Source organism: Silene latifolia, chromosome 11 (genome assembly GCF_048544455.1).
Source record: "Silene latifolia isolate original U9 population chromosome 11, ASM4854445v1, whole genome shotgun sequence".
Lineage (NCBI taxonomy): Eukaryota > Viridiplantae > Streptophyta > Magnoliopsida > Caryophyllales > Caryophyllaceae > Silene > Silene latifolia.
In genome coordinates this window covers 202,687,776-202,707,347 of record NC_133536.1, presented here as the reverse complement: position 1 = coordinate 202,707,347, position 19,572 = coordinate 202,687,776, and the positions used below count along the sequence as shown (strand labels likewise).

The 19,572-nt window shown below is 35.5% G+C and overlaps 3 protein-coding genes across 3 annotated transcripts; 2 read left to right on the top strand and 1 right to left on the bottom strand.

Annotated features, from left to right (window-relative positions):
- Positions 1 to 7,385: 7,385 nt before the first annotated feature.
- LOC141614693 (uncharacterized) lies at positions 7,386 to 7,757 on the bottom strand. The gene has a single exon (XM_074433436.1). The coding sequence runs from the start codon at positions 7,755 to 7,757 to the stop codon at positions 7,386 to 7,388; it is 372 nt and encodes a 123-aa protein (XP_074289537.1).
- A 4,734-nt stretch (positions 7,758 to 12,491) lies between these two features.
- LOC141615334 (LOB domain-containing protein 21-like) lies at positions 12,492 to 13,364 on the top strand. The gene has a single exon (XM_074433733.1). It carries the CDS (start codon positions 12,699 to 12,701, stop codon positions 13,311 to 13,313), a length of 615 nt encoding a protein of 204 aa, XP_074289834.1. The 5' UTR covers positions 12,492 to 12,698; the 3' UTR covers positions 13,314 to 13,364.
- Positions 13,365 to 16,387: 3,023 nt separating this feature from the next.
- On the top strand, positions 16,388 to 19,312 carry LOC141614692 (protein FAR-RED IMPAIRED RESPONSE 1-like). Its single transcript, XM_074433435.1, has 3 exons — positions 16,388 to 16,540; positions 16,640 to 17,256; positions 17,854 to 19,312. Exons 1-3 carry the CDS (start codon positions 16,388 to 16,390, stop codon positions 19,310 to 19,312), a joined length of 2,229 nt encoding a protein of 742 aa, XP_074289536.1.
- The last annotated feature ends 260 nt before the right edge of the window (positions 19,313 to 19,572 follow it).

Below are 19,572 nucleotides of genomic sequence, written 5' to 3'. Positions count from 1 at the left end.
AAAATGCGAGCCGATCTCAAGATAACTCGAATTTGAAAAAATGTGCTCATTATCAAGTTTGCGTGTATTAATCCGAGCCAAACTTGAGCTCAGGTCGAGCATGTATATAATTATTAAATAAATTTTCGTTGTTTTCTTTCATTATTTTCAATAATAGGTTTCGAAAGTTATATACTCCGTGTAAAAATATTTGCCAAATCAATAAAACATTTTATATGTGTAATATAAAATATATAATTAAGAAAAATTATAAAAAAACACCACGTATTTACGTACTTTTACAAATAAACACATGTATTTGCACTTTTACAAATAACTCCCAAACTTTCATCTAAACTCCTAGACACGGCTGTCGCAACCCTATCAAAAATAAAACCAGCCGATCTCTATAAAATGTAGTAGAGGCAGACGGGTATCGAATCCACAGGGAGATGGGAATTCTGTATGCTGACTAAGTCTGTCTAAGTAACCGTTTCTCGTGGGTTTAATTGTTTTGATTCTAAACTACGGAGACAAAGAGAAAGAGAGCAAAAAGAGAACAACAACTAAACTTTAAAGAGATTAACAGATAGAGAGAAACAGTTAGGACAATCGGTTCACCATGATTTCCTAGGAATTCAATCTAGGGTCAAAGGTCAGCATAAACTCGGTCTGTAGGGTAGTGAAAAGGTCCTTCCGCTCCGCTATTCGCCCTAGAACGTTACTAACTTAGCTTCCGCCCTCATTAGAATGCCCTAATGTTCACTGCAGGTCTTACCCCTTCCAATCTTCCGATCTAGGTCAAGATGTACCGAATCAGCTAGCTGAATGCGTCGACTCAAGTAACTAATCGCTATTAAATGCAGTGATTAACAACACAAACATAATCTTAACCAAGCCTAATCACTTAATCATTTCTACCTAATTGCCATGGCTCCCCTTATATCCTATCAAAGAAAAATTAGCTATTCATAATAGAATTTAAGGAAAACATAATAACAACCAAAACAAGTAAATTGAACATGATGATAGATTTCTAAGCAAAATGAGAGAAAGAGCAATAGAGAGAAGATGAATAAAACAAGAATAATAATTGCAATAATAATTAATCAAAATTAAAGATAAGAAATACCGAATACAAAGGGTTCCAAGCAATGAAGGATTTAGGTTTTAGGAGTAAAAGTTCCAAGAGAAGAGATAGATGTGCCGTCATTCCCCCCCCCCCCCCTCCTTATTTATTCTAAAGTACAAAATAAAATATCCGAAAGATAACTAAAAGATTGCGTAATTGTCAAAAGCTCTCGATCGAGTAGATTCAAACCGCTCGATCGAGTAAAATAATGGGAAAACATCTCGATCGAGGACAATAAGTACTCGATCGAGGAACACAGAAAACACCTATCTCGATCGAGCTAAACAAATGCTCGATCGAAGGTCTTCAGCAGCAAAGTTACTCGATCGACCAATTTAAGCTACCAATTCTAGTCGATCGAGCATAATGGCAATGTATCATCGTGGGTGAACTCAAAACGCCTTCCTAAACCACTTCACGCATCCTTCGGTGACGATTTCCAGGCTCGATTCTTCCATTTTCAAAACGCATGCAAATAGGACAGGTTCATGCTTGATTATGCTCCGTTCCAGTTCACTCCTGCAATTAATACAAGACAAACCAAAATAGACTATTCGAGGGCATTTGTAGCTAGTCACCACATAAATAACACAGAAATGCGTGTAAATATAGGATAAAAACCATATATAAACTGCATGCATCAACTCCCCAATCACCGTCGTATATCTGCTCAACACGACCACACTTTTTTTTCTTATTCCCGACTTATTAAGTAACATTTTACGTAAAGTACCCATAATATCCTTCTCTCTATTACTCCCAAACAATTCCAATGTCATTCGCTACTTTGTAAAAATCATTAACAATACTCCCAAACTTATAAAACCCTAAATCCCCAAATTGTTAATCCATCAATCAATTCAAGCTAAGTTACCCAATACTCAGAAAAATAACGGACCTAATAAAGCATATCAAAGCATGATGATGACTAAAGTAAATGAAACTAAAGTTTTTCCCTATGTCTTCGTCATGTAATTATTTTTGCTTTTGACACAACGACCTAGGAGAGAGTAGGAGGACTGTGGCTCTAGTTAATGGATGGTTTTTAACAATAATGCAATTGGATTATCAAGCTAAGTTATCCAATACTCGTAAAAACTTTACCAATATAGAAAAATAAACAAATAAATGTGTCACCTATAATAAAATAACTAAATAAATGATCGAAATGATCTAAATGAAGACATGTTTTGGTATTTTTGTACCGAATTAGACTAAATTAGGTCAAAGTGCTCTTATGCGTTACATGAAGATTTAGTTATGATTGAATGATTATTATTTAGGTGAATTGTGGCATAAATAAAGATTAACACGAGATCTTTGGTGACACGGAAAACTCAATGTGGGAAACGACCGCGGGAAGGGGCGGTACTCTTCCAATGATTGCACTAGCTTTCAATATGGGGATGAATACAAAGGAGGTGGCGTGACAATCTAGCTAGTACAATGTGTTATGTCTAAGTGTAGGTTTCTGAATGAATCTTTCTCCTCCTTCTCTTTGTCTATATATAGGACATAAACCCTAATTGGATTTAGGTTGCTTGCCTGGCAAGTAAAGCCGTGTCCGAATCTTATTGGACTTCTTCCCATGATTTACTACCTGAAACCCTATTCTCCCTATTCTCCCCGAGATCTCCCTGAAATCTCCCTGGCCGCTTTTAGCTCGCGGGCTCCTCATGGCCATTAGTTTGCTTGGCCAGTTCATTATACAAGTCTTGATGGACCTGTCTCTCTATTGGCCCGATGCGCAGAATTTGGCCCAAATAACACTAGAGAGCAGTTTCAAATGATTTTTCTCCTTGTAAAATGCGGTAAGATTTATTCATCAAAATGTTATGATCAAATACACTCCAATCACAATCAATAATCATCTGCCTCTGTTCCAATCATTTTTGTCTTTTTTATTTTGAAGTATCTCAGTCAATTATCATCTATTCTATTTTAAGAATGAATTTGATGAGTAATTTAATAATTCACACTCAATCTGGTTCACTTGTTATTTATTAATTGATCTTCTCGTCTTTAGTTGGTTTTATGCCAAAAACAAAAAAACAACAATTGATTGGAGTAATTAGGAAGCCTACACCCCGTAAGTAAGAAAGATTGCTTTAACAATTCAATCTAAATAATCAAAGCAAATAAAAAGGTCAACGAATTTAGCACTTTATTTTAACGTAGCCTCAATTCAATGTTCATCTTAAACACAAATCAACGAGTTAAAGGAAATTGATCGATGCTTTGTATTGATTATGCTCAAAGCTTAAATATAATTTACAAAGGCTAGAATATAGGAACTGAATACTGTAAGCTAGGTAACAAATTACACTAAACTAGGAAATACAATATTCTAATTAGGTAAATGAATAATATCTAAATAATTACAATATTATACATTGACTAATTCTATCACACCCCCGCAGTTGAAACGGGAGGTAAACGAATGTGTAAACTGTCACGAAAATCATCAAAGAGGACGAAGGGAAGACCTTTTGTGAAGATATCCGCAACTTGATAACGAGAAGAGATATGACGGACGCGAAATTCACCCTTTTCAACTTTCTCACGGACAAAGTGGATGTCCATTTCAATATGCTTAGTACGTTGGTGTTGAACTGGGTTACTTGCAAGATAAATAGCACTTACGTTATCACAGTAGACGAGTGTAGCTTTAGGCATTGAAACATGAAGCTCAACTAGTAAGTTACGGAGCCAGCACGACTCAGCGACAACATTAGCCACCCCACGATATTCGGATTCAGCACTTGACCGAGAGAGAGTAGGTTGGCGTTTGGAAGCCCACGAAATCAAGTTAGTACCCAAAAATACACAATACCCAGACGTGGAGCGCCTCGTATCCGGACACCCTCCCCAATCGGCATCCGTGTATGCCCGTAACAGAGTTGGGGCCGAGGGATATAGCCATAGGCCACGGTCCTTAGTACCATGAATATAACGCAAAATACGTTTGAGAGCGGCCATGTGTTCAGTCATCGGGTTGTGCATAAATAGACATACTTGTTGAACCGCGTAAGAAATGTCGGGTCTAGTAAATGTGAGATATTGTAGAGCACCGGCAAGACTACGATAGAGAGTGGGGTTGTCATATGGGACGGATGTAGCAGCACTAAGCTTAGGCTTAGTATCAATGGGTAGTAAGCGGCTTTACAGGAAGACATTCCTGCGCGCTCGAGAATGCTAGCTGCGTATTTGGTTTGAGACAAAAACATACCTTTGGATGTTTGCTTGACGGATATACCCAAGAAATAATGCAATGGTCCGAGATCCTTCATAGCGAATTCGGTTTGGAGTTTACTCATGATATGGGAGCGTAGAGCGTCGGTCGAACAAGTTAAAATAATATCATCGACATAAAGTAATAAATATGCGAGATTAGTACCTTGTCGAAAGATAAATAAAGAATGGTCGACTTTGCTATCTTTGAAAACCGAGTGAGTAAGATAATCCGCAAAAACGCTTATACCAAGCACGGGGTGCTTGTTTAAGGCCATATAAAGACTTCTTGAGTAGACAAACATGGTCGGGCTGTGATTTGTCTCGATACCCGAGTGGTTGATACATATAGACCGTCTCATTTAGAGTGCCATGAAGAAAGGCATTCTTGACATCAAGCTGATTAATGGACCAAGACCGAGAGAGCGCAAGGCAGAGGACGGTCCGAATGGTGGATGGTTTAACCACCGGGCTAAAGGTTTCACCACAATCGACGCCAACTTGTTGAGTCTTTCCATCACCTACAAGACGAGCCTTATACCTTTCAAAAGAACCGTCAGAATTAAATTTATGACGAAAAATCCACATAGACCGAATGACATTGACATCCTTAGGACGAGGAACCAAGACCCACGTCTTATTATTAATAAGAGCCGTATATTCGTCATCCATAGCCAGTTTCCAATTCGGGTCACGAATAGCAGACACGGGATTCCTAGGAATCGGGGATATAGCTAGAGTGTGAGATAAATTGTGATGGGCAGGAGGTTTTGTATACTTGGGGTTGGGTTTATAAATGCCATGGTCGGCACGGGTCGTGGGTTTAGTAGCTGGTATAGGGACACGGGGATGGGGATTGGGGTGAGCCGTAGAGGTAGGTGAGGGCTGCGGACCAGAGGACGGACCAGTGGGCTGGGCAGAATCAGGCGTGGCAGTGGGGTCAGGGGGCTGCACATGTATTTGGGTAGGCTTAGAAGGAGATGCTGTCATGTGTCGAAGGACATAAGGCGAGACTCCGTCATCCAAAAAATCATAGGTGTGAGTGTCGGGTTTATGTAAGTTAGCAAAAGGAAAAGTTTGCTCATCAAATAAAACATGTCGACATATAAGAATTTTATTTGTAGACATATCTAGACACTTATATCCGCGATGGTCTTTTGGGTAGCCAAGGAAAACACATGGGGAGGAACGGGGTTGTAATTTATGTATCGTTGTAGATGGTATTAACGGAAAACATAAACAACCGAAAATACGGAGATGATTATAAATCGGTGTACGATTATATAATATGCTAAGAGGGATGTTATAGGCAATTGGTTTACTAGGAATAATGTTCAAAATATAAGTGGCCAAAGCAAGTGCATGATGCCAAAATTTAGGAGGCAATGAGGCGTGAAAAAGTAATGGTCGAACAATGTTGTTAATCGAGCGAATTTTACGTTCAGCTTTCCCGTTTTGTGAAGAAGTGTGAGGACAAGACAATCGAAAGACTAGTCCTTGATTTGCACAAAAGTCACGGAATAGGTTATTGATAAATTCCATTCCATTATCACATTGTATGGATTTAATTTTTCGCTCAAATTGAGTTTGGACGAAAGCATGAAATTTTAACAAAATAGAACTTACTTGGCTTTTCTTATCAATTGGAAATGTCCATAAATAATTGGAAAAATCGTCTAATATTACCAAATAATATTTGTGACCTAACGAACTTAATACGGGAGAAGTCCATAAATCACAATGAAGAATATCAAAAGGTAAAACAGTACGAGAAGTAGACATAGCAAAAGGTAAGCGAACATGTTTTCCTAGAGGACATGATTGACAAAACGAGTTACTGGAATTCGAATTACAATCAATGAGTTTATTTTGCCTAAGAATAGAAAAGACAGGATCACCCGGATGACCTAGGCGATTATGCCATACTGACGGTGCTAAAGCAGCGAAGGAGGATGGTATGGTTGACGGCGAAGTGGTGGAAATAGGATAAAGAGCACCCCGACTGTTACATCTCATTAGACGAGTCCCCGTCCGCAAATCCTTCACACAAAAACCAAAAGGGTCAAATTCAATGGAGACCATGTTGTCAGTAGTGAATTTTCTAACAGAGATTAGGTTCTTGACTAATTTCGGAGCAAATAGGACATTTTTTAAGACTAATGGAGGATGGGGTGTGGGAAGGGTAGCATGTCCGTGACCATGAATTGGAACCGACTCACCATTTCCGACAATTATACCATTGTTAAAGCGCTTATTAATAAAAGACGAGAGCATACCTTGATTCACTGTCATGTGAGATGTAGCACCCGTGTCCATTACCCACGGCTCGGGAGGAGTAAGCCCAAGTGTATACATTGCCGCCTCAATGTCAGTTGGAGACGGGGCTGACCCATCTGTTGCCGTATACGCCTGTTGAGGCCGAGGTCCCAAAACACCTTGCTGCTGCCGTGGAATCATAGGTCTCATCATCCATGGGTTGGATGGGTAAGGGCATGGTGGGTAACCCCATGGAGAGGGAGGCCATTGCCACTGCCCATAACTACCTGGCCATGACATAGGTGTTGGTGGTGTAGTGGCAGTTGGAGCAGCGGGAGTAGAAGAGTTACTCTGCCCTTTGCCGTTGCCCTGATGTCCCTTGCCACCTTTATTCCCCTTTTTCTTTCCACCAGAGCCGCTGCCACGCCCTCCTTTACCGTTGTTGGAGCCAGTGGATTTGGAAGAGTTTCCACCACTGTCGCTATCCAAATTGCCACGGGTATAGAGAGCCTCAGAGTTACTGGTAGCGGCCTGCTTAGCGATGCTAGCTTCTTCGAGCGTCAACATCGATCGTGCTCGATAGAAGGGAGTAAGAGGATTACTTTGACGAATAATCGTCCCAACACCATGATAAGCCGGAGATAAACCTGAGACCAATTGAAGAACCAAGCGATTGTCGGAAACTGGAGAACCGACATTTTTCAATTGGTCTGCCAACGATTTGAGTCTTTGGCAATATGCGGAGACGGAGGAGAAATCCGCCATCTCGACATGAGAGAACTCCTGTTCAAGCGTCACCGCGAGAGTTCTCGTTATCTTGGAAAATATTAGCAAGACGGTCCCATGCTTCTTTCGCGGTGGATTCGGCTTCAATAATTGTTTCCAAGAGTTCGGTAGTGACGGTGGAATAGATCCACTGAAGTACCGTGGCGTCGAGCGTGTCCCATAATTCCTGTTCATCAGCGGTTGACGGCGGCTTGGGAGCGACCTTCGGAGTGATGATATGGTGGAGAACCCGATTCGACTTAGCATGGTTGGTGAACAAAGCGACCCACAAGGGGTACTGATCATTATCCATGCCGAGTTTGACAGGGATATGATTAGTAACGTTGTTCACAGCCAACGCCGGATGAAACGCTGATTTCGCATCACCAGGCATGATTTGGACGTGAGGTCTGAAAGAGAAGAGAGAAAAAGATAGAGCGGAAGCGAGAATGATACGACCTAAAAACCTGATACCATAAAGGAAATTGATCGATGCTTTGTATTGATTATGCTCAAAGCTTAAATATAATTTACAAAGGCTAGAATATAGGAACTGAATACTGTAAGCTAGGTAACAAATTACACTAAACTAGGAAATACAATATTCTAATTAGGTAAATGAATAATATCTAAATAATTACAATATTATACATTGACTAATTCTATCACGAGTATTAACAACTTGCTTCCGAAATGAGTATATTTTTCCTTTACTATTATTCCCACCGAAACGGAAATTAAACACAATTATCTCATCCAACGAGTACTTGACCGACCTGGTCCGTTCATTGTTAGCTTACTTTTCAGCTATGTACGTCTGTTCGTTCGTGTGTGGCCCATGCACGTCTAACTTTGATCTTGGGATCAATGTACAAATAATTAGTCTTACTGAAGACGGGTCGGAGCAAGTGACGGATAATACCACTCACAAAACGGATAGGAGGAACAAGGTGGGGCACCCCCATGTCCTTCCCTCTCTCCTCTATTTGAGTCATTTATGAGTGAAAATGGTATTCGTCACTCCAAAGTGACGGATACGTGCCGTCACAAATGAGATTTTGTGATGTACAAATAGTGGAAGTTTCGTCTCAATTATTTATTTACTTTTTGTTAAAATATTCCTGAGAACGAATTATAAAATGTAAGCAAACAATTGGAACGAAAGGATGGAGTAATCAATATATACTAGTTTTAAACCCGTGCAAAATTGCACGGGTATGCATTTGGGCCGGTATTAATGTTTTTGGATGTATATATATATATTTTTTTTTGCATTTCTATTGTACCTATCTAGTTGGTCTAAATCCACGTAATGTTTAAATTTGTTACAAATACGTGTTCACATGCACTGATTTATGAGGAAATAACGTAATCTACTCTTGTAAAAAAAATTTGCATACATAAAAAACTTTACATCCGAATAAAAGAAATATAATTTAATAATCAACTTTAACATATGCAACTTATTCTAAAAATTGAAAAATTTCATGATACACTACATTAATAGTCGTAATAAAAGTACACATATCTGAGTCACAAATTATGCATGTAATTTATTCGCATTATATGTAATTCAATCCCGCAATTAAATGTAATTCCTTCTCGTAAATATGTAATTTTATTATTATTTAATTTTTTTTAAAAGTTACGTAATTCGTTTATTTGTAATTAGTTTTATTTAATTCGATTTGTAATTCATTTCGCTTATATCCATTAATTTCATTTATTCCGAATGTATAATATTTTTTCATAATATTTGTTCTGAGACAAATTTGTCGTATGTTTGTATAGCCAGAATTCTGAAGAAATAAAAACATTGCACACTAACGGGTCCCACCATATCATGAATTTCCAAAAAAAAATAGGCTGAATTAATGACATGGCACGCCATGGGTTGAGTATTGTCTTATCTATATATATATATATAAAAGAGAGTTTTTTCGAGCGATCTGAGAGCGTCCACATCATCAAAAATCAATTTAGGAAAGTATAATTTTTGATGTAAAAAATAAAGTAGAGAATCTTTTAATTATTATAATATGTATATTTCCTAAATTATATTCAAGTGATATTTCTAATTTTTATATCAAACTTTTACATTTCATTTGCCAAAAAAATATCGTTAAAAAAATTATGAAAATAATATAATTAGCTTTGTGGTAAAAAATGCTATCATTAGAGTATAAATTTCATATTATTTGCACATATTAAAGATGGTGTACTTCTTAATATGTAAAATTGTGTACTTTTTAGTATGTTTTGTCCCACATTGGAAAATAAGTATGTGTGGTGAATATACTACATATAAATAGTAGAATTGTCCCACATCGAAAGATTAGTATAAGGTAGTGTGATTCCATGATTATAAATAGGAGACATATTTGGAACTTATATATCAACCCAAAAATTTTTGAGTCTCATAAATATTGTTTTAAAGAGCTCTCTTAAGATTTTCTATTATTATCTCTACGATATGATATAAAAAATAAAGTGGAGATTACTTAATGTTGGTGTCACATAGGCAACCTATAATGAACAATATTACAACATACACAAAGTTAAAGCACAATACAAAACCAAGAGTTTTACTAATGGTTGTCTTCTAAGACAGTACAAAACTAAAGATTTTACTAATGGTTGTCTTCTGAATGCACTAATAGAGCGTTAATGTGTCGTTATATGTACGATATAGAGATCCCTATCTAATAATCGTCGATCGAGACTAAGTGGTTTTACCTTCAAAGAAAAATAATACGTATACAATAATGGTTTTTTAAGAATAAACATTTACTTCTTGGTATATTATATGTTTCACATTGAAAAATAATGTAGGCATGATGAACATAGTACGTCTAAATAATTAAATTATGTATCTCACATCGAAAGAATAGTATATAAAAGATATGTACTTTTTAGTAGGGTGAAATTTAAATAGGAGGCATCCTAAAAGATATGTACTTTTTAATATATTATATGTCCCACATTGAAAAATAATGTAGGTGTGGTGAATATATTATGTATAAATAATAGAATTGTCTCATATATATACATTTTCTATATTATATTAAAGTGATGTTATAATTTTGATATAAAAACTTTATATTTCATTTGACAAAAAAATATCGTATGAAAATTATATAATTAGATGGTGACAAAAAAATGCTATCATTAGAGTGTAGATTCTATTATAATTGAAAAATAATGTGGGTGTGATAAATATATACTACGTATAAATAGTTGAATTGTCCCACATCAGAAGATTGTCATAAGGTGAGGTGATCCCATGTTTATAAATAGGATTTATCCTTGGAACTTAGGTATCACCCCAAATATATTGAATCTCTCAAAGTATACTTATTATATAAGAGACTTTAAACATAATCTTGAATTAAATGTTAAATTTTTAAAGTTGTAACATTTTTTTAGGTGGGAGGAAGAGCGATAAAATGGTAAATATTATAACGAAAATTTTTCATTGTACCCTCGAATTTTGGTAGATTACACATAATACCCCTAATTTTAAGTTTCTACATATAATACCCTTGTGTTTAATTTTTTCATAATGTCGTTACTCCTATGAGTAACTGAGCATGTCATACTATTCGTGTTTTATTATTTAGGTATTAAATGTTAGTTTATTAAATAAAATATGGAATTATGAATTAGATGATGAACTGTTTGTGTAATAGATAACAAAAGAAAAAGGAGTCACAAGTCATAGGAGTAATGACGAAAGTTGTCAAATGATATTCTGGGAAAGAAAAAGGTGAACACATGGGTATTATTTGTAGAAACTTAAAATTAGGGGTACCATGTGTAATCTATCAAAGTTCAAGGTTACCATGAGAAATTTCCAATATTATAATGATATAGTTAATTAAATTTTCATTTAAAAGAGAGAGATATCCGTACCAATAAAACAAGAAAAGGGATATTATTCTGTAATTGTTATTTTATTAACATGCCATCAAACTTAACGTCCATTTAACAGCCTGTACATTAGGGGATACCATAGGCAAAAAAGTAGAACCTTAAGGGTACCATAGGCAGATTCTTAAAAGTAGGGTAACATGGAAAATCTGACAAAATGAAGAAAAACAACGTACAAATATTAATGGAGAGTACTTGATCATATTACTAAATTTAAATATAACTATTATATATAATGAGTAGCAATTGTCCGTATTCGGTATTCGGGATCTGGTTGGATGTCGAACTAAGTGCAAAAAAAGATGGTCTAATTCTGAGTATGTTATTTGTCCCATATTGAAAAACAATGGAGTTTTGATGAATATATACTACGTATAAATAGTAGAATTGTCCCACATCAGAAACATAATCCAAGTTTGGTGAATATATTACTTATAAATAGTAGAATTGTCCCACATCGAAAGATTAGTATAAGGTGTAGTGATTATATGATTATAAATAAGAGTTAACCCACTTATATATTAATCTTTTATTTTTTTTGAAAGAGATATTTTAATAATATGTAAACAAATCATTAGACATAGAATGTAAACATTAAACTCTTATAACATTTTTTTTCATTATAAATAAGTTAATTACCCCGTTGCAACGCACGGGCATTCAAACTAGTAAATTAATAAAGATAAGATGTGTAAATGGCGTTTAAATGTTCATTTTAGTTTTTTTTTATGAATGAAGTGTTACACGTCGATAAAATTGACTTGACTAGAACAATTTTATACAGTATAAGTTTAGTATTAGTCTCTTTTTATTGTCAATTAATTTTAAGATTGAACTTGATGGACTTCTAGCAGACATGAGCTGGCACACCTTCATGGCAATTCCCTGTCATAAAATTACAAATTTAATTTTAAACGTGAAAGTGGCTTACATTATTTTTCGTTGAACAATTAAATTAGGTGGTATTTTCAGCTCTAAAGCTCTAAGTTTACATTGGACTACACGTATAAAGTAGCGGAGTCAGAATTTTAAGTTAGCGGGGGCGAAAATTTCCAACAGGAATGTAAGGGTAATATTATAAAGGGACCTCGAAAAAATTCGTAAATCTAAACTAAAAAATTCAAAATTTTCCAATGCCAGCGGGGGGTATATAGGTAGTCATAGCTTAGGTATATAGGTAGTCACATTGTAACAATATTTTTAAGGTGGATAAAACCTGTCAATCAATGTGGTTTAATGTGAAAAAGGCATATAGGCAAAAAAAAAGATCTGAAATTGGTGAACATTATTAGCCACATACTTGATATAAATAGACTATATAGGTAGGATAAGATGGTAGTAGTATAAACTAAATGCTAGACACACACGCACACACACGCTCGGCAGCCGGCATTCAGTAGTAACCATGAAGACAAAGGGGTACGAGTCCCGGTCCAGTTCCTCTTGTGCAGCCTGTAAGCTACTCAAGCGACGTTGCACGCCTAACTGCATATTCGCCCCTCACTTTCGGGCTGACGAGCCTAAGAAGTTTGCTAAGGTTCATAAGGTGTTTGGTGCTAGCAATGTGAGCAAGATTCTCAATGAAGTCCCTGAAGAGCACCGTGAGGATACCGTGAATTCACTCACTTATGAGGCTGAGGCTCGGCTTTGTGATCCTGTGTACGGGTGCATTGGTGCTATCGCGTTGCTTCAGAGGAGAATGGTGGAATTACAACATGATTTAGCCCTGGCTCGGGCAAGGTTGGCCCGGTACACGACTTTTCCAAATAATAATGTTGTTTCGACTCCGCCTTTTGGAGTGCACCATAATAATAATAGTGGTTTTAGTGGGAGTAGTGTAATTAATGGGAGTGTTATTGATGGGATATTAAGTAGTGATCATGTTCATAATGTGTCGATTTGTAATAGGTTAGGGTCAGGAGCGAACCAAAACATAAGTATAAGCTCGCAATTTAGCCAAGTTAATAATAATGATGGCTATGATTGTGACTTTGGCCAAGTTCCTCTCCTTCCTCTATGATTTTTACTTCTTTATTTTAATTAGACAATTTTATTTCTATTTATATATATATGTATGTACTAGCATTATAGTATGTTTCAAGATTCTTACTAAGAATTGTCATGTAAATAAATCAATGTTCATTTATACTATCAAATTTATCAATATTTATCAGCTGGTCTTGCTTGAGACCGACCGTCTTGGCATATGACCTGCTTTCACAATTTCTTTTTATTTTCATCTCTATTTTAATCGATGTGAAAACTGTTTTAAGTTAAAATGGTTGTAAATAAGAATGGGTGAAAATTTATTACGGAGTATTACACAATTTAAACTCTGCTCTTCCACTGTAAGATAAAGACGTTCATCAGCACTCATGCACAGTACTTACGCTGTGTACCTAGATTTGCAACCAGTAGTAGTACCTGAAGAATATGACATTAGATCGAGCTCAACTATCAAGAATAATATCCTAAGAAAATTATATAAAGATGATATTTTGATAAAAAAAATGTAGGAAAAAAAAAATATAAAAAGAAAAAAAAAAAAGAAAAAAGAGAGGAAAAAAAAAAGAAGAAAGGAGAGAGTAGTAGTGGTCAGTGGACAAGGCATTAATGTTGGTGTGGCCTAAAAATGTAGGTAACCACAGAATTTGGGTCACCACAATTTGTACTGGGTTGGCCATTTCTCCAAAATTTGATTAGACATTTGTGTTTTATAAGCATGCCCTTCATTTCCAAAAGTCACTCATTTATCTTTCCCTTTCACTACATAATTCTTCTTCTACCTTTCTCTTTTCAAAACAATTTTGTAGTCGTCGAGAAAATTACATCTAAAGCGATTTTACAAGACTACCATATATTTTTGTAAGACCTGGCATGAGCTAGTTAGGTTTTAAAATTAACCCGAGTCGGAGCTAGTTAGATTTTAAGGTTTTGAAATTAACCTGGGTCTGAGCGATTTTACAAGACTATCATGCATATACTTGTGTAAGACCTTTGCCTGAGCTGGTTTAGTTTTAAGGTTTTAAAGCTAACCTGGGCGTAAGCTGATTAGGTTTTAAGGTTTTGAAGGTAACCGAGACATTTAAGTTGTGATCGATTGTGTCTTAGGGTGGTAACTTATTGTTGGCAATCATATATAGGCAGAATATTGGCATTGAACAAAGATCACTGTCCAGAAAATGGACTGTCTACCAAAGGTATAAGGGGTAAACCAACTGGACCACTTTACATGTGACAACTAAAGGGAGATAATTTGATGTTTGAAGAGGGCCAGTGAGTGTGGGGTTGTGGAAAAGTTACAAGTTAATATTTGTACACCAATAATAACTAGTACTACTATGTATATACCCCTTTCATCCAAACTAAAGTTAATACTTGTTTTTTGATACTATTTATGATCATAGAGAATTTTTGATATTATTCTTAATCTATAAGATAAAGTATTGTCATGTGAGATCTTGTTTGATTTATCGTCATGAATGCTATAAGAATATCAAATTTTTATAATTTTTAATAATGTGTAACTAAAGATAATCACGTTAGAAAACGTACCTCGGCAAGTGTGATAAAACAACTGTTACCTTTGGTTTGGATGAGGGGGAGTATATCTCGAGATAGTTAGTGAACTTTTATACTCCCTCCTAGTCTCTATTTTCTTCCCTTTGTTTGTGGTCACGGGTATTAAGGTGATGAATAAAATAAGAATAAAGGAGTTGGGTGGGTTTGGTGATAGGAGAGATGGATGAATAATTATGAGTTAAATAAGGAATTGTGGGCCACAAACATTAATGGAAGGAATAAAGTAAGAGTAAAAGAGTTGAGTGAGGTTTGGTGATATGAGAGGAAAGATAATACTCATACACGAGGTGTATGAGTTTTTTCATACACGACCAATGAAAATGCGCCACATTGGCAAACTAGAGTTAACTTGTAGAGGTTAGAGTAATGTTAGATTAGTAATTTAACATATTGGGTTAATAAGTTAACTATAGTAGTTAACAGTTTTTATGGAAGTTTTTTAATTTGTTTTGACTTTCTTTAATTTCTTTTAATTACCTAAATTTATGTTATTATTTATATTTTTTTTGTTATTTAGCTTTTATAATTAGGAAAATCGGTTTTTTTAAAAACAATAAAATAAAATAGATAAAAATTGAATTAAATTAATCAAACCCTAATTTAATTTAGTAATCAAATTGATGAATACCCTAATTCCCAATTTCGATTTCAATACTCAAATCGAATTCAAAATTTCGATTTCAATTATCATATTGTTGAAAACCCTAATTGTAAATTTTGATTTCATATAATTGATGAACCCTAATTGTAATCGTCAAAATTCAATTAATCAACTTTAATTGAAAATTTCCAATTCATATAATTGATGAACCCTAATGCAATAAACCCAAATTGATTAATCGATTCCGTAATGAAATTGTAGATAAATATTTTGCCTGAATCAAAATCAAAATGAAAATGTTTATGAAATGATTAATCGAAAAAATTGAAAAAAAAAATCCAAATCGAAATGAACGAACCCTAACTTGAGAAACCGAAAAAAAAAACAAAAAAATTTGCTGGTAAGGAGATTCGAGCACGGGTTGTTGTTAGTAGAGGGCTATTGTTTTTAAAGAGTATAGTAACCATCTAACCTAGGGGTATCAGTACTTCAAAGTATCCATTTCAATTCATTATATTGTTAAAAGTAAACCCTAATTCGGTTTTTAACCGTCTAATCAAAATTATTGTTTCCACGATTTTTAAAACTTCCTTATTTAAAAAACTACCTCATTTACAAATTGCCTTATTTTAAATTTTGAATTTCACATTTCCTTATTAGAAAAGATTTTTGATTGATTTGTGGAATATTTTTTTAAATATTTTATCTTATTGTTGAGAGATTTTAGAAAAGATCTTTCAATATTTTATCTTATTGTTGAGAAATTTTAGAAAAGATCTTCAATATTTTTTTGTGGTAGCAATAACAGTAGAATATTAAAAAAAAAAAAATCAATCAGTTTATAAGAAATTTCACGTTTTGATGATCAAATTGCTATAATTTGATCGAAAAAAAACATAACTTAAACTAAAATGGATTTTGATTTGAATGTTCCTTGGGAAGAACAAAACAATGAATCAAGTAGTGATGTCGTTATTATCGATGATGATGTTAGTAACGATGTTGCCAACGCAGACGATATTGACGATGGTCCTGCAATTGTTGAAGGAGGATGGGTTGAAAAGGTAAGAAATATGTTAAACACGGGCGGTTGCGTACCTATATGCGTATAAAAACGCCTTCAACTTTTTTGTAGGTGTACTGAACTAGTGAAGATGTACCAGGAAAGAGGTGTCAAGCGCAATGGTATGGGGAAGAAGCAACCTCGTTTCTATATGATGAAGCGAATAAGATTATGTTGCACAATGGGGGCCAATCCGAACAAACAAAACGGGTTTAAAGACATTGCAAATTTTGAGAAATGCAAATTTGCAATAGAAGCATCGTTACAAAACGATTTTATTGTCATCGGTGCGTGTTCGTTGGAACACAATCACGTTTTAAAACGTGAAAATACTCGTCACATGGTAAGTTACCGGATGTTTGACGAATATTTCAAAAGACGGGCCTTATTGAACGACGCTGCCGGTATTTATATTGCCAATAACTTCCAAATTCTCGTTAGAGAAGCGGGTGGGCATGAAAATTTAAAAATCAACAAGCGTGACATACGGAATTTTCTTAATCAAGAACGAAGACGTAGTAGAATTAACGGGGATGCAGCGGCTTTGGAGGCTAGATTTATTAAACTTAAGGAAGTCGATCCAGATTTTTACTACGCCATTCAGACGGATTTTGAAGGCAAGCTACTAAATGTGTTTTGGGCTGACGGACGTTGTAGAGGAATGGCAAAGGCATTTGGTGATGCAATTTCTTACGATGCTACATTTTGTGTTAACAGGTGACCAAATTTACGTAATTTACTTAAGACCTTATTATTTTTTAATTAATGTTGATAGTAGCTTTATTAATTTTCGAAATCAGTAGGGTTTAGAAATTGGGCAATTCATTCTATTTTGAAATCAATAGCCTTAGAAATTAATCAATTAGCTAGGGTTTTCTTCTTTAGAAATTATTGTTGTGCTTTTGAATAATTAGGGCATTTTAGTAATTCGAAATAATTAGCTTAACTAATTCGAAATCAATAGCTTTACTAATTTTCGAAATCAATAGCTATATTAATTTTCGAAATCAGTAGGGTTTAGAAATTGGGCAATTCATTATATTTTGAAATCAATAGCTTTAGAAATTAATCAATTAGCTAGGGTTTGCTTCTTTAGAAATAAGTAGGGCATTTTCGAAACAATTTGTGCAAAACATTGACGGCATTCTCGAAATAATTAAGGCAATTTACGAAATCAGTAGCTTAAATAATTAGAAATAAGTAGGGCATTTTTCGAACAATTTGTGCAAAACATTGACGGCATTCTCGAAATAATTAAGGCATTTCCGAAACAGAATTTATTTTTATTATACTTATCTTATGTTTTAATTATAGGTACAAAATGCCCTTTACTCCATTTGTTGGCGTAAATCATCCCGGCAGTACTGTTGTGCTTGCTGCCGCTTTGATTTCACATGAAGATGCGGAAAGCTTCACTTGGGTGTTTAAGAGATGGTTAGATTGTATGGGTAGAGCTCCATCGGTTATACTCACGGATCAATGCAAGAGAATTGGTAAGGCTGTGAAGGACGTATTTACTAATACTCATCACCGTTTGTGTCTGTGGCACATAATGGTTAACGCAACAAAGAACTTGGGAAGTTTTGTCAGGTATCAAGAAATTATTGTTGACCTTTGGAAAATTATTGACGATAGTGCAGATAGCGATGACTTTGAGGAGGCATGGCATCATTTTGTAGCTAAGTATGGTATTCACGAAAATGGTTGGATCATAGACTCTTTTGAAAACCGACATTCGTGGGTGCCATTGTATTGGAGGGACATCTTTTGTGCAGGTATGTCATCTACGCAAAGAAGTGAACAGACGAACCGATTTTTTAAGAATTACGTCAATGTTGAAACTACTTTGTTCAAATTCTTTGATAGTTATCAAAATGCACTAAGATCCAAGGTCGAGGAAGAATTAATGTTGAACTTTGCTTGTCACGAAAGACCGTCTCCTTATAATAAGACAATCATAGCTGAGGAAGTTTTCCAAAGGGCTTACACATCTAACATATTTAGTTTGGTGAAGGATGAGGTAAACGGTCTTATACACACCAACGCTGAGTCTCATTTGAACATTGAGAATTTCTCTTCGTTTAATGTAACGGATGAGGTGACAACACCGTTTTTGAAGCGTCGGGAGAAAAAGTACAATGTTACGGCCAACTTGGACTTCGGTGAGTTTAATTGTACTTGTAAACTTTTCGAGTTTAAAGGTATATTGTGCAGGCATATTATTCGTGTACTACAGCTGAAGAAAGTGCAGTTTATTCCCGACAAGTACATTTTGAATCGATGGCGAAAGGACTTGGTTCGGGGTTATGAGCACCTTCCTGTTGGGTACTACAATCCTGGTGAGTCTGAACGACTCAAGCGATCTCTTGCGGTCACGATGAAGAACGACTACATGTATAGGCTGGCATTACATGATGATGAGACGTATGCCTTATATGAGGCCGAATCAGCCAAGGTGATTAAGGCATTAGAGGCGCATGTCGGCATTGAGGTACTCAACGAATTGGGAGCAGGCTCCGATGTAACAAAGGTGTGGGGTCGTAGAAGATTACAACCGAAGGAGAACAACCTACGCCACATGGTACAGAACGCACCTCCTCCTACGGAAGGCGCCTTGAGAGACCCCGTTGATAAAAGAGGTGCAGGAAGAGGTTCTAGGCCTAGGCAAAAGAAAGTAAGGAGGGTTGTAAACTTCGACGAAGCAGGTCCATCGTCGCAACCAACGCCGCGGCGAAGAAGGGTCAGTACGACCACACCTCGTAACACGCAATAGAAATTAGCTCGTTTTCTTTTTTGTTTGGCTACATTTGGATACAATTTTATTACTGTTTGTTTTAGACAATTATGTGTTTTAGTTTTTACATTTTGATATTGCCATTTGCCTTGATTAGACATTTTGTTTTAGAAATTGAAACGATTTGCAAGAAATTGGGACTGGAACCTCGTAACACGCAGTAGAAATATGTCGATATTAAGCGATAATCGGAACTAGTAAATGCCAAATTTACTTAATATGTCGATAGTAAGCTATAA